General features: G+C 37.5%; 1 protein-coding gene across 1 annotated transcript in view; it reads right to left on the bottom strand.

The window, feature by feature from the left end:
* Positions 1-15,868, bottom strand: part of TBC1D8B (TBC1 domain family member 8B) — a 105,436-nt gene that overhangs the window by 48,724 nt on the left and 40,844 nt on the right. The window contains exon 8 of the mRNA XM_090264060.1: positions 11,250-11,399. Within this exon, the coding sequence (XP_090120186.1) occupies positions 11,250-11,399 (150 nt within the window). The remainder of the gene's footprint in view (positions 1-11,249; positions 11,400-15,868) is intronic.

Consider the following 15,868-nt stretch of genomic DNA (forward strand, 5'->3'; position numbering starts at 1 on the left):
GAGGGTGCCACAGGAGGGAACAACCAAACACAGCTCACAGCAGAGCACCAGTAGGACCACAAATAAAAGACTAGCAACCCCAGAATCAAGAAAGATATTCCCACAGCCAGCCCACCAACCAGAAAAGATTTGAAACACATGGAATTTTGAATAGGGGCGGACCCAGGAAGGAAGGAAGGAAAAACAAAAAACAAACAAACAACAACAAAAAACCCAGAGACTGCGCCTAAAAGTTGAATTGAGTTAAAATCCTCTCATTCTTTTATTTCTTACTCTCTCTCTTACTGCCCCTCCTGTCCTTTCTTATTCTCTCTTTTCTCCCCTTCTCCTTCCTCGTTTCTCTCTTTAGCATGTCTCTTCTTCATCCTATTCTTTGTTAATTTTTCAATTTTAAGTTCTTTCCCTTCCCTTCATATTCCCTTCATATACCCTTCCCTCCCCCTTATCCTCGTCCTCCCTCCATATCCTTTCTCTCTCTTTCCTTGTTCCGTGCTAAGTACTTTCAATTTTATTAAATTTCTTTATTTCATCTCCCTTCCCTCTCCACTCATTTTTTTTCTTTCCTTACCCTTATTTTCCTTCTCTTCCTATATATATTCTCTCTCTTTCTTTCTGTCTCCCTATTCTACTTTATTTTCTAACCTTTTAATTTTTAAATTTTAATTTTAATCTATTCCCCTCCCTCCCCTTCTTACCCCTTTTATTTTTCCTCCCCATCCCTTCTCTCCTTTCTCTTTCTCTTGTACTTCTCTCCAACATCCTATCCTTTGTCAACTCTTCAATTTCAATGTTTCCCCTCCCTCATCTTCTTCTTTCTTCTCTTCTTTCTTTCTAAGTACTTTTAATTTTATTAATATTTTTATTTATTTTGCCCCCTCTCCCTCTCCATACAATTATTTTTTTCTTCCCTTTACCACCACTTATTCTTCTCTCTCTATATTTTCTCTTTCTTTCTATCTCAATATTTTATATAATGTTTTAATATTTTTATTTTTTGAAAAATTTTTAATTCATTCCCCCCTCTTCACCGTCCCCTTTTTCTTTCTTTCTCTTTCCTACCTTCCTCTTCTCTACTTTCTGTCTCTCTTTCCTCTCTTCCTTCCTGTCTTGCTATTTTCTACTCTGTATTTTTATTGTTGAAAAATTCTTTCTCTAATCTGTTTCCTACCTTCTAACCCCCTCAGCCATCTGCTTCAATTTTTGGCTGTCTGTCTGCTTGGATGTCTGTTGAGTCTATCCTCCCTTCCACAGTAAACATATAGCATATACCTATCATATAATCCTAATACTATACACTTCCACTTTCTTACTTCATACTGCAACCCTCTCCTCCTTTTCAAACATACAGTGTAAATGTTAATTGCTGTCTTGCATAGCCTTGGTCCCAGTTGTTAATATTATTACTCTATCACCTTCTCTCTCAAAAATTACCCTTCCTTCATTTAAAACAACTCCTATCTGTTTCTCCTATGAAATAAGAGTCTCAATATCTCCACAAGTATATTAATACAGGCTCATTAGCAACATATAGTGAGATCGTAGTTGGGGGAGATACTGGAGGGTGTGGGTTTCTTGCCTGGGTTGTGTGATTACATTTTAACAGCACCTCCACAAAATATCTCAAGACAAGGTGGGCAGAGTGACTCTCAATAAACTAACCAGAGGAAAAGACCCTCCAAAGAGTAGCTGAAATACAACCAGACAAATTAAACAAACAACATAAAGGGCAACAGAGACGGAGATCCAAGATGGCGGAGGAGTAAGTGGAAGCTACACTAACCTCCTCCCAGAACTAGTCTGGATTTCTAACTTAAGTTGGAGAAATCATCTGGAATAACCAAATGAACAAGAGCTGGAAAGAAGTATTATAGCTATGGAGAAACAGAAAAGGCCGCTACATCACAACGAGACGGGTAGGGAGTGCGGAGATGCAGAAGTGCTGGCTGGGCTCCCACGGGTGTCAGCTGAAGGGACTGAGAAACAGCTCAGCAGACGGGGGTTCCCCCTAAGAAGAGCAGGGTCTAAACCCCCAGCTGGGCTTCCCAGCCTACAGCAACAGAGTGGAAAGTAAAATAGTATCCAGCTGTGAAAAGTGAAAAGCCATAGGGTATCTTGCTAGCTGGAGAGAAACAGAAGGAGAAAAAGAGCTCTTAAGTGGATCACATATGAAAATATTTTGGCCACCACTTACCCTGGGCTCAATCAGAGGGAAGGCAGAGAGGACTGAAGGCACTTGGGGAGACTTTGGTGCACTGGCTTTGAAGGGAGAACTGGGGGAGCAGCCGACCAGGTCCCAGTGCTGACTCATCCCCAGTACTGCGGGTAGATCATTCCCCTCCAAGTGGCTTCAGCCTGAGGGGAAACAAAAGCCCTCCCTACAGGAATTGAGCTTCCACATCCATGGTCCTTAAGCCTGACGGCTACTCACAGATTGAATAGATTAACAACTACAGAAGACAGAAAGAGGCAGTAGATCCCTGGAAGTCTCCAACAGGTTGCACATGGCCAGACTGATACATGATCTGACGCTACCAGAGGAAGATCCAGGAAGTGCAGATCATTCTAAGAAGCACCAACAAACAATAGGAGTCACAAAAATGGGGAGACAAAGAAACAATCCCCCATCTAAAGGGAAGATAGAATCCCCAGAAAGAGTGCTAAATGAAATAGAGGGGAGCAAACTATCAGATATGGAATTCAAATCATAGATTATGGAGAAGCTGAATGAGCTCAGCGGAAACTGCAAAGAACTCCAGAAAAACTACAAGGAACTTACTGAGAATTACACCAGCATGAAAAAGGACATAAAAGCTATCAATAAGAGCCAGGAGGAAATGAAGAATACGACCTCTGAATTGAAGAACACAGTAGAAGGAATTAAAAGCAGGCTAGAGGAAGCAGAAGATTGGATCAGCGAGCTGGAGAACAAGTTAGAGAAAAACTCCCAGACAGTGCAACAAAATGAAAAAAGACTGAACAAGACTGAAGAGGTTCTAAGACAGCTGCAGGATAACATAAAATGTAATAATATCCGTATCATAGGAATTCCAGAAGGAGAAGAAGAGCAAGGGATAGAAAACATCTTTGAAATACTAATGACAGAAAACTTCCCTAACATGAGGAGGGAAAGAGTCACGCAAGTCCAGGAAGCACAGAGGGTCCCAATGAATATCAACCCCAAGAGACCCACTTCAAGACACATCATAATGAAAATGGCAACATTCAAAGACAAAGAGAGGATCCTAAAATCAGCAAGAGAGAAACAACTAATAATATACAAGGGAGCTCCAATAAGGCTATCATCAGATTTCTCAGCAGAAACACTACAAGCCAGAAGGGAATGGCAAAAAATATTCCAAGCAATGAAAAACAAAGGTCTACAACCAAGAATACTCTACCCAGCAAAGATCTCATTCAAAATAGAAGGTGAAATAAGAAGTTTCAAAGACAAAAGAAAGCTAAAAGAATACATCTGCAACAAACCAGCACTGCAAGACATGCTAAAGGGTCTGCTTTAGGAAGGAAACAGAGAGACAGAGAGGAACACGAGTACAAAGGGGGGAAATGACAATGTATAAGTACTTATTGGTAATAACCTTGAATGTAAATTGACTAAAGATTCCAATCAAAAGACATAGGGTAGCTGAATGGATTAGAAAGAATGACCCAAATATACGCTGTCTACAAGAGACCCACCTTAGAACAAAAGATCTACACAGACTGAAAGTGAAGGGATGTAAAAAGTACTTCAAGCAAATGGACATAAAAAAAAAAGCTGGGGTAGCAATACTTATACTAGACAAAACAGATTTCATGGAAAGGCCATAAAAAAAGATAAAGAAGGACATTTCATAATACTTAAGGGAAAAGTTGATCAAGGAGATATACCCTTATAAATATATATGCACCCAACTTAGGAGCACCCAAATATGTAAGGAAACTTTTGAAAGACTACAAGGAAGATATAGACAGCAACACACTCATAGTAGGGGACTTTAACACACCATTGTCAACAATGGACAGATCTTCGAAGCAAATAAACACCAAAGATATTGAGTCACTGAACAACAATCTAGGTCAAATGGACTTAGTTGGTATATATAGAACTTTCACCACAAAGAAGCAAAGTATACATTCTTCTCAAGTGCACATGGAACATTTTCAAAGATAGACCAAATGGTAGGACACAAAACAAGCCTCAACACATTAAAGAAAATTGAAATTATATCAAGCATCTTCTCATATCCCAATGGCTTAAAATTGGAAATCAACCTCAAGAAAAAAAAACTCAAAAACATTCAAACTCATCGAGAATGAATAACATGCTATTAAATAACAAATAGGTTAACAATGACATCAAAGAAGAAATCAAAAAGTTTCTGGAAACTAATGATAATGAACACACAACAACCCAAAACCTATGGGATACAACGAAAGCAGTCCTGAGAGGAAAGTTCATAGCAATACAGGCCTACCTAAAAAAGCTAGAAGAATCTCTAATAAAAAATTTAACCCTACAGCTACAAGAACTAGAGGAAGAACAACAAGCAAAGCCCAGATCAAGTAGAAGAAAGGAAATCATCAAGATCAGACCACAATTAAATGACATAGAGACTAAACTAACAATTCAATAGAACAACATAAGTAGGAGACTGATTCTTGGGAAAGATAAACAAAATTGAGAAGCCTTTAATCAGGCTCATCAAGAAAAAAAGAGAGAGGACCCAAATAAATAAAATCAGAAATGAAAGAGGAGAAATCACAACCGATACCACAGAAATACAAAGAATTGTAAGAAATTATTACAAACTACTGTATGGCAAGAAATTTGAAAACCTAGGGAAATGGACAAATTCCTGGAAACTTATAGTCTTCCCAAACTAAGTCAAGAAGAAGCAGAAAGCCTGAATAGACCAATAACAACTAGTGAAATTGAAGCAGTAATAAAAAAACTCCCAGGACACAAAAGCCCTGGACCGAATGGCTTCACAGGTGAATTCTACAAAACATTTAGGAAAGAACTAACTCTTATCCTCTTCAGACAATTCCAAAATATCCAAGAATAGGGAAGACTTCCAAACTCGTTCTATGAAGCCAGTATTACCCTAATCCCCAAACGAGGTCAAGACTCAACAAAGAAAAAAAAAACAACCGGCCAATATCGGTGATGAACATAGATTCTAAAATCCTCAAGAAAATATTGGCAAACAGGATCCAGCAACACATTAGAAAGATCATACAGCACGATCAAGTGGGATTCATCCCAGGGATGCAAGGATGGTTTAATATTTGCAAATCAATAAACATAATACACCACATAAACAAAATGAAAGACAAAAAACCACATGATCATATCAATAGATACAGGAAAAGCATTTGATAGAGTACAACACCCATTTATGATGAAAACACTCAGGAAAATGGGAATAGAGGGAGCATACCTCAACATAATAAAGGCCATATACGAGAAACCTGAAGCCAACATACTCAATGGGCAAAAACTGAGAGCATTCCACCTGAGATCAGGAACAAGACAAGGATGTCCGCTCTCTCCACTCCTATTCAACATAGTCTTGGAAGTCCTGGCCACAGCAATCAGACAAGAAAGAGAAATAAAAGGCATCCACATTGGAAAAGAGGAAGTAAAACTGTCATTATTTGCAGATGACATGATACTGTACATAGAAAATCCTATAGACTCCACAAAAAAACTACTCAACCTAATAAGTGAATTCGGCAAAATAGCAGGATACAAAGTCAATATTCAGAAATCGAAGGCATTTCTGTACCCCAACAATAAAATCTCAGAGATAGAAACTGAAAGAAAAATTTCATTTACCATAGCAACAAGAAAAATAAAGTACCTAGGAATAAACTTAACCAAGGAGGTAAAAGACCTGTACTCAGAAAACTACATAACACTAAAAAAAGAAATTAAAGAAGATACAAATAAATGGAAGCATATGCAGTGCTCATGGATGGGAAGTATCAACATCATTAAAATATCCATACTACCCAAAGCAATTTATAGATTCAATGCAATCCCTATTAAAATACCAATGACATTCTTCACAGACCTAGAACAAATATTTCAAAAATTTATATGGAACCAAAAAAGAGCTCGAACAGCCACAGCAATTTTGAAGAAGAAGAACACAGTAGGAGGAATCACAATACCTGATATCAAACTATACTACAAGGCCACGGTAATCAAAACAGTCTGGTACTGGCAGAAGAACAGACATATAGATCAATGGAACAGAATGGAAAGCCCAGAAATAAACCCAGGTCTATATGGTCAAGTAATATTTGACAAAGGGTAAAGGAACATCATATGGAGTGAAAAGAGCCTCTTCAACAAATGGTGTTGGGAGAACTGGACAGGGACATGCAAAAAAATGAAACTAGACCATCAACTTACACCATACAACAGAATAAACTCAAAATGGATCAAAGACTTAAATGTAAGCTGTGATACCATAAAAGTCCTAGAGGAAAAAATAGGCAGGAAAATTTCAGATATCCCATGTAGTAACATTTTCACTGATATATCTCCTAAAGCAAGGGAAATAAAGGAAAGAATAAACAAATGGGACTACATCAAACTAAAGATTTTCTGCTCATCTAAAGAAAACATCAGCAAGATAAAAAGGGAACCAAACATATGGGAAAATATCTTTGCCAATGAAATTTCAGACAAGGGATTGATCTCCAAAATATATAAAGAACTCATACAACTCAACACCAAGAAGACAGACAACGCAATTAAAAAATGGTCAAAGGACCTGAGCAAACACTTCTCCAAAGAGGACATAGAGAGGGTCCATAGACATATGAAAGAATGCTCAACATCACTAACTATTAGAAAGATGCAAATAAAAACCACAATGAGATACCACCTCACACCAGTCAGAATGACCTTCATCAACAAATCAACAAACAGCTTGTGCTGGAAAGGATGTGGAGAAATGGGGACCCTGGTGCATTGCTGGTGCGAATGCAGACTGGTGCAGCCACTATGGAAAACAGTTTGGAATTTCCTCAAAAAACTAAAAATGGAACTGCCTTTTGAACCAGCAATTCCATTGCTAGGATTATATCCGAAAAATCCTGAAACACCAATCCAAAAGAACCTATACACCCCTATGTTCATAGCAGCACTATTTACAATAGTCAAGTGCTGGAAACAACCTAAGTGCCCATCTGTAAATGAGTGGATCAAAAATCTGTGGTACATTTACACAATGGAGTACTATGTAGCAGAAAGAAAGAAGGAACTTCTACCATTTGCAACAACATGGATGGAACTAGAGAGAATTATGCTTAGTGAAATAAGCCAGGCAACAAAAGAAAAATACCTTATGCTGTCACCTATTACAAAAAAATAATGAACAACACAAACAAATGTGTAAAATTGAACCAGAGGTATGTAAACAAGGAGTAGACTAACAGTAACAAGTGGGGGGGGAGAAGGGGGTAAGAAGGGAAAGGGTCTAGTCAAAGAACATGTATAAATGACCCAAGGACATGGACAACTGAGTGGGCACTAAATGTTGGAGTAGGGGACAGGGTTCAGGGAAGCAAGAGGTGGAAAAAAAAAGTGAGACAAGTGTAATGGAAAAACAAACAAAATAATTCTTAGTGGGGGAAAAATGAAAATATGATGAATGGAAATGCCAGTTCAGTGAATATTAGAAGGACAAGGATTTTCCTTCACACTGTATATTTTTCTCCCTAACTAATCCCTCCAGAGTTTGGCATTCTAAAGAAGTAAGTAATGACATAAGTTTATTTGAGTAAAACTAATAAGACCATTTATTAATAGAGGTTTTTTTTTTTTTTTTTTGACCAAGATGTTGACGAGAATGTCATGCCTAAAGGAGACATGCTTGGGCTCTGGTTGTTACCAAAAACCCTGAGGAACTGGTAATGACTTTCGAAGGTAATAGAAGCCCACGAAATAAAAGGCCTGGTACCACGGTTGGTTGTGTGATCCACAGCAATCTTTCCAGGGAAGGAACAAAGGTTGTTTTCCTGAAAGATGGCTAGAAGGGACCTTAAGGCAGAATGGAAAACCAGAAGGGCTTGGAAAAGACAGGTGTATACAGACAAGGCTGAATGCCAGATATGTAGCTCAGCTTCTGTGCCCTGAAGAGCAAACTGAAGGTCACCATAAATGTTCCTTGGGTAAGTTCCAGCAAAGCAGAACTAAAGATCATAAGTGATCATTTGCTGCTCTTGTTGTGTTAATGCAAATGAACAGGATAAATTAAAAATGGACTTAATGCAGTCCCTTTAATGACAAGGAGGGTAAACTTAGGGAGAAAAATCATTATTTAAGGAAAATCACAATGATCAGCGATAGACTATAAAGTAGTGCATCTAACCATCTTTAAAGTGTCTTTTCATTTAAAATATGTTTCACTTGAAAGTTAAACTATGTCTGTGGTATCATCAAAGATATTCAAGTCACAGGGAAGAAGAATGTCAAATGCCTTGCAATTGGATGTCTTTCCAATAAGACAGTCTTACAGATTTAGAGACTAGTTTGTGGGTTATGTTACATAAATTAACATGTGTTTTCTGTTTTCAAAGGGCATAAGCCTATGATCTCATTACCTGAGTGATTGTCTGTACATATAGGCCTCCCTTAATCCTGTCTGCAGCGCTGCCTCCTGAGACTCAACGGTTTGGCTGAACTAAGTGGCTGGGTTGGTGAAGAATGAGGAGGATACAAGGATGCCAGCCTGTTAAACCAAGTACGCCGTTGTCCAGGGACAGACAACTGACCTGGTGTCTGCACGATCCTTCCCCATGTGGGAAGGCAACCCTCCCCTCCACACCCCCACTCTTATTAGGGATTTGTGGACTCAAGGGTAGGTAGGATGACGACCATGTCCAGCTTGAAGTAGCTAGAGGAGCTTGAGACCTTCGCCCATTGTCCTTTATTAGATTATAAAGGGTCTTAATATCTGAGAGGGAGGGATTGTTATTTTTTATTGTTAAAATAATTAATCATTTATTTATTAAAAAAGAAGAAGAAGAATATATGAAAGGGTGAAGCGGGAGAGGTTATATGTATGAACCATGGGCACGGACTTGCGGGGGATTGCTGGGGGAGGGGGGTTCTGGATTAAGGGGAGTAAAGGGAAAAAATTGGAACTATTGTAACAATATAATTAATAAAGTATACTTAAAAAAAGAAAAGAAATAAAAAAATAAAAAATATATAAAGAAAAGAAAGAAGAGAATAAAGTATATTAAAGAATAATTAAAGCACCAAAAATAAAAGAAGAAAAAAATAAAGGCTATGAAAAAAACCTAAAATAAATAAAAAAGAACCAAGTGAATTCGTCTCAGCAGAATTTAGATTTTGCCTACTGGTTTCTTCCTTTGGCAACCACTCTGGTGTCTGGGTCTGGTGTAATCCAATGTCAGGTGGCTGGCTTTCATGAGCCTGTTCAAAGTTACAAGTGATCCACAGTTTATAGCTGATTCCTCTGGGTTTGGCTGCTCCCAGGGTGCGACATGTTGCTCTGTAGAGCTTGCTTTTATAAGCACTGGGTCCAGGTGTGTGTCATCAAATGTCCCAAGTCATCACAGAATCCGCCTCTGCCTGTCTGTGCCTGCTGGCCTGCTGTCAATCTTAGACTAGTGGCAGACCTGGCTATTTCTGAGAGGGCTTCTAGAGGAAACAGGGGGCTGGGACTCCTGAATCTCCTTTGGCAGGTGCCTTTCAGACTTCAGGGAAGATGGTGGGTGTGCTACCTCTCCCTGGAACCACTAATCTGAGTCTGTCCTGGGTTATTTCCAAGTACTTGGCAGAGTGGTTCCCCTAGTAGGACTCCAGAGCCCAGATTTTGGTTCTACCAGATGCCAGGAGGGTGTTTCTGTGGCTCTCCCATGAGGGGGAAGCACCAGTCTGTTTCTCAGGATAGTGTATGGACTGGCTGTGCCCTACAGCCTGTTTTTGACAACACCTAATCTGTTTATGTTGTGTTTCCTCAGCAAGGGTTATGATGCACGATGCGAGAAAAGAAAGGGGGAAAAAAAAAAAAACCAGAAAAACATAACCCCGAGACAATAAAACTGAAAAAAGAACAACAACAAAAAAAGGTACAGGGTGGAGCTAACAGGATTTCAGACGGTATGGAGAAAGGAATTCCAGAGGGTGGGAGGAGAAGTATCCCACAGGGTAAGGTCATTGATTTTCCCCTGGGATGGGCTTACTCTTCTCAAGAAAGATGGCTACTGTAGAGCTTAGCTATATTCCAGCCCTGAAAATCCCATAGCTGCTTCCTCAAGTCTCTCCCCAGTGCTTCCCACTCCAAACTCTGCTGGTGTGACTCCAGTCCATGCCACCCTCTCTTTGCTGGGGCCCAAGGTGAGTAGCCACAGACACAAAACCTATGCTTTGCCCCTTTATGAAAAAAAGAAAATGGTGGGTTTGTCTCCATCAGTTTTCATATCTCTACTGTGGAGAGAGCACCCATAGCGCATTCCATGTTCTCCTGATGTTGATGCTCTAGGAAAGTCCTTTATGAGCATTATATAAACTCTACTGTTGTAATTGGGCCCTGATTGTTACAGGTCCATTTGTTGGTGGGAACTCCCCTCCAGCTGGCTGACTAAGGGGCTCAACCCCTACCATGTCTGCCTGTGCCTTGAGAGGGATTCTAGGTGTGGTTTGGAACTACAGATGGAGAACATACAGGAGGCAATCTATCAAAGTTTCTTTCTCACACCAATGCCTCTCTCTCCCTCTCCCAAATCAATATAATATAGCCTGTATGAATCATCTTCTTTCAAGTCTCCTATCATCCTGATGGGGTGGGGGAAGGGAAGAGTCCAGCTGCAAAATTATAACATGGGATGATGGCGGGTTGCTCACACTTCTTCCTCCAGTGAGTCTCAGTCACGGGCTGCCATTGCTGTGCTCCCACCAAGGCCTCCGCAGCCAGCACCATCCTGCCTACCTGTCTCTGCCCCCGCTCTCCCGCACTCCTGGCTCCTCAGCTGATCCACAGCCTCCTTAGTCACAGAAGGCACTTTTCTCATCCTTTATCTTAATTCATGATAATAGTCCTTTTGTGTAATGAACCAAACAAGTCACACAGTAGTACCTGCTGGAAAACCTTTTCAAGTCCCAAAAGAAGAGTGTTCAGCTGTAGTACCTTCTAGTCTGTTCTAAAATTTTTATTTTTAATCAACTGTTTCAGTCCATATATTTAAATATTTTGTTCCCTTACCATTTTTGAATTAAGTGTCTCCATATTCTGACAGTGATATACCATCATTAAGGCTTCGGTGTTCACAGGTGCACTACATTCTCTCTGGCATGTCAAAGATTGTACCTCAGTATTACTAGATGGGTCTGTAGAATCAGAACTAACAGGAACCTGAAAAAGAATGTAAGTGTCCCAAATGTAGGCTCAAAAGCTTCTGCAAAAAGAAAAAAAGTGCTAATGTTTTATCTGCCATTTATAAACCACAATTTATATGCATAATAAAAGTTATTAAAAGCAATGTCTCAAGTAGAGAGGAAGACTTTTTTATCAAAATGAGAGATAACAAATTAATGTCTGTAACAGTAAACTCAGAACCTAAGTAATCCGACTCCTCTACAAAAGCAATAAAATACTGCCAAAACATTGGGGAAAACAAAACAAAACATAAAAAATTAACCAAAGCCACAGAACAAACTGAAAAGAATCTATTCAGGTAAAACTAATCAATCTGAACGAGAACACCACAATCTGTGAAGTTTTAACTTAAAGCTATTCCCACCTGTCACCCTCCCAAGCTCAGAGGTGCGGTAGCCAGGAAAGGCAGCATTATCACAGCCAAGGATCCTTTGGAGATTCACTAAAATCCTCAACCCTAAGACACAGTCAATATTTTGACCAAACTAGCAGCTTACTGGAAAATCTCTATTCCCAGGGTGTTATCATTTGATTTGATTCATAGCACAGCACTGTGAAAAAAAAAATCTTCCCCACTGCATTAGAGAAAACCATAGCAATCTGCTAATAACATCACTGCTGCCTAAGGAAAATTATTATATATATGGAAGGAACAAGATCACAACTAAAAAGGTAAAAGGAATTCCTGGAGAACTTCTACAGGGATCTTGAAAAGGTTCCAATATATTCTTGGGCACCTAAATGTATGTATGTATGTGCAGGGCTATTTATCTGCCCAGAAAAAAAAAGGGGGGGGGACAGGAGAAAGAACTAGTCACTCAATTCTGGCTGTTTTGGAAATAAAAAATAAAAGCTAAGGCTGATTTATAAACTGTCAGAAGTTTGGGGTATACTTTTACACAAAGATCCTCTTGACAAAAGGTAGAAAATGTAATGGTTTAAGGCATTTCAGAAAATCTTCTGACCCATCATTGGTTGACCACTAATTTATACTGACCCCAGTGGCTATTTCAAGCAAGCCAAGCTTAAAAGTAAAAACAAGAGGTATCAACAAAAAAGAACCAACTAAAATGTCCCTGAGGGTGCCCAGTTCTTAGATTTTTTAAACTAAAAATGGAAAGCAGGTATTATAAATATATTCAAAAAACTAAAGGAAACAAAAAAAAAATAAAGGATTCAGTTAAAAAGTGGGCAAAAGATCTAAAAAGAGACCTCAACAAAAAAGATATAAAAGTGACAAATAATCATGTGAAAAGATGCTCAACATCATATGTCATTAGGGGTTTACAAATTAAAACAATTTACAACCCCAAGTGCTACTAAGGATGTGGAACTCACATTCACTGCTGGGTGCAATAAGAAATGATATACGTAGCCACTTTGAAAGGTGGTTTGTCAGTTTCTTACAAAGCTAAATACAGTCTTACTATATGATTTAGTAATTGTGCTCCTAGGCATATACCCAAATGAGTTAAAGATTTAAGTCCACACAAAAACCTATCCATGAATATTTAAGCTTTATTCATAATTGCCAAAAATTGGAAGCAACCAAGGCATCCTTCAATAGGTAAATGAATAAACATTGTGGTATATCCAGAAAATGGAATACTTTTAAGCAATAAAATAATTGAACTATCAACAAAACTAAGAGGTTTTTTTGAAAGATAAAATTGACAAAACTTCAACTAGATTCTCCAAGAAAAAAAGAGAACTCAAACAAATAAAATTAGACACAAAAGAGGGGGCATTACAACAGAAATACAAAGATTATATAAAGCTACTATGGTTTCATTGGCATGACAAAAGTTTTAAATTTTGATATATACTCCAGTTTGCCTATGTTTTCTTTTGTCATGCATTTTTGGTATATTACCTAAGAAAAAAAATTGCCTAATATATGGCTATGAAGATTTACTCCTATGTTTTCTCAGAGTTTAAAGTTTCAGCTCTTATATTTAGGTCTTTGATACACTGAGTTAATTTTTGTGTATGATCCAACTTTATTTTTTTGTATGTGGATATCCATTGCCAAAAAAAATGAATAAGAGAAACTAGAACACCTTAGAATTCTTGACATACATCTGAAAAAATGGTAGACTTATTTAGAAATAAAATCCTTTCTGGAAAACTGAGTATACCCAACTACCAGAGGTACCTGAGTTTTCAGGGGGAAAATTCCAGTTCTTCAGATGTAAAAGACACAGGTAAATTAAAGGAGAAGGAAAGATAAGCAGAGCATTAAGTCTAACAGAGATTGAATCTGAAATGCAACAGGACAGGAAAAAAGTGATTTAAGCAAGAATATGAGAGCATTAGGAGAGAAATTAGCAAGACTGATCAGATTTTACTTCTGTCTTTATATCAAACTAAGGATCAGCCTGGGTAGATACATGAAGAGAATGAAGGACTAGAAAACTAGGGCAATAAAACTCTTGATGGCCAACATGAAGGTTCTGTTTCTGGAAATGAAATACTTTTTATTTACATGTTTTTATTCCACTTTTCTATAATCAAAGGGAAAGTCTTATCAATACTTGATTATAATTAAATTAGATAATATTTTTATACTCTACTCTGAAGAGAGATGTAAAAGTATAATCCAATCAAAATAAATTAATATAGCTTAGTAAAGCCAATGTTGATTTTTTCCTTTGAATTTTAATTAAAACATAAATAGTTCTAACTGGTAAGTTTTATCAATCTATTAAAACATGGGGACTCTAGGCACCGAAAAACAAAGTTAATTTGAAGCTATCTATGAAAGACATACTAAACATCAAAATCAGGCATTTAATCACCCTTTTACAAAAATATTTGCTTTGTCTCCTACTGCACTAGTAAATAGATATGTCACTATTTTGCTTTGGGCTAGATTATATAAATAAGGCTGACCTACTTGATATTACATAAAAAATGTTCAGACTGGTTTTATATGCTGTGTCTCCACAACGGTGATTTTTCAACCTTTTTCATCTCATGGCACACATAAACTAATTAGTAGACTCCTGCAGCACAACAAAAACTACACTATATATTTTTTCCAATCTGACAAGAAAATCATTATAATTTTGATTCATCCACACCGGACAGCTATTGTAGTTCTGGCTGTTGTCATTTTTTATTTGACAATCTAAGAAAAAGAGGTTAGTGCCCCTGACTAAAGAGTCAAGTATTGTATGTTTTAAAAATTCCTGTGGTACAATGGTTAAAAATCACTACTCTATAGCCATAAGCATCTTTTTCTAGGCTTTGTTGAAATCTCAAACATAGTTTATGTTGTTAAAAAACATTATGTGAAAGTACAAAGTGTGTATACAGTGGAACCTCAGTTCCCGAACTTAATTAATTCTGGAAAACTGTTTAAGAAGCAATTTGTTCCAAAACCATGTTTGTCACCTAAGAGATATGTGACTGATCATACACAGGTATCAGCACAAAAGGGTTATTGGACAAACTATTGAGAGCTGAAGTTTTGTTAGACAACTGAGGCATTTTTTCTGTGAACAACCTGGTCAAGAACTGAATTGTTAGAGCCAAGATGTTTGAGAACCAAGGTTTGACTGCATTTCATAAACAACAAATATAGTCAAGAAAAAGCAAATAGTAATAGTTTTCTACAGTATGAGTTTCTAAGAAGTAAAATTGTGATTGTTTGCAGATGGCATGATAGTGTATACAGAGAACCCTAAAGATTCCACAAGAAAACTACTATAATTGAAAAATGAATTCGGTAAAATATTGGGATACAAAATAAATATTCACAGGTCAATTGCATTTTTATACATGTATAATGAACTATCAAAAAAGGAAACTAAGAAGACAATCCCATTTACAACAGCATCAAAACAAAAAACATAAAAACTGGGAATAAATTTAACCATGGAAGTCATAGACCTGTACTTGGAAAATTACAATACATAGAAGAAAGAAATTGAAAAACATACCAAAAAAAAAAAAAAAAAGAGGAAGTATATACCGTGCTAATAGATAGGAAGAATTAACATTGTTAAAATGTCAATACTACCCAAAGCAATCCATAAATTCAATGCAATTCCTTTCAAAATACCAATGGTATTTTTCACAGAAATAGAACAAATAATCCAAAAACTTGTATGAAACCACAAGACCCTGAATAGCCATAGCAATCTTAAAAACATCAGAATTGGAGGTATCACACTATCTCATAGAAAACTATACTATAAGGCCATAGTAATCAACACAGAATGGTATTTGCATAAAAACAGACACACAGATCCATGAAACAGATTAGAGAGCCCAGAAATATGTCCACATCTATATGGTCAGTTAATATATGACAAAAGAGGCAAGAATATACAATGGCTTTAAAGACAGTCTATTCAATAAATGGTGTTGGGAAAATTGGGCAGATACATGCAAAAAAATGAAACTAGACCATGTTATATAACATAAAGGAATAAACAAAA

Source organism: Furipterus horrens, unplaced genomic scaffold (assembly GCF_987537825.1).
Source record: "Furipterus horrens unplaced genomic scaffold, mFurHor1.1.pri manual_scaffold_17, whole genome shotgun sequence".
NCBI lineage: Eukaryota > Metazoa > Chordata > Mammalia > Chiroptera > Furipteridae > Furipterus > Furipterus horrens.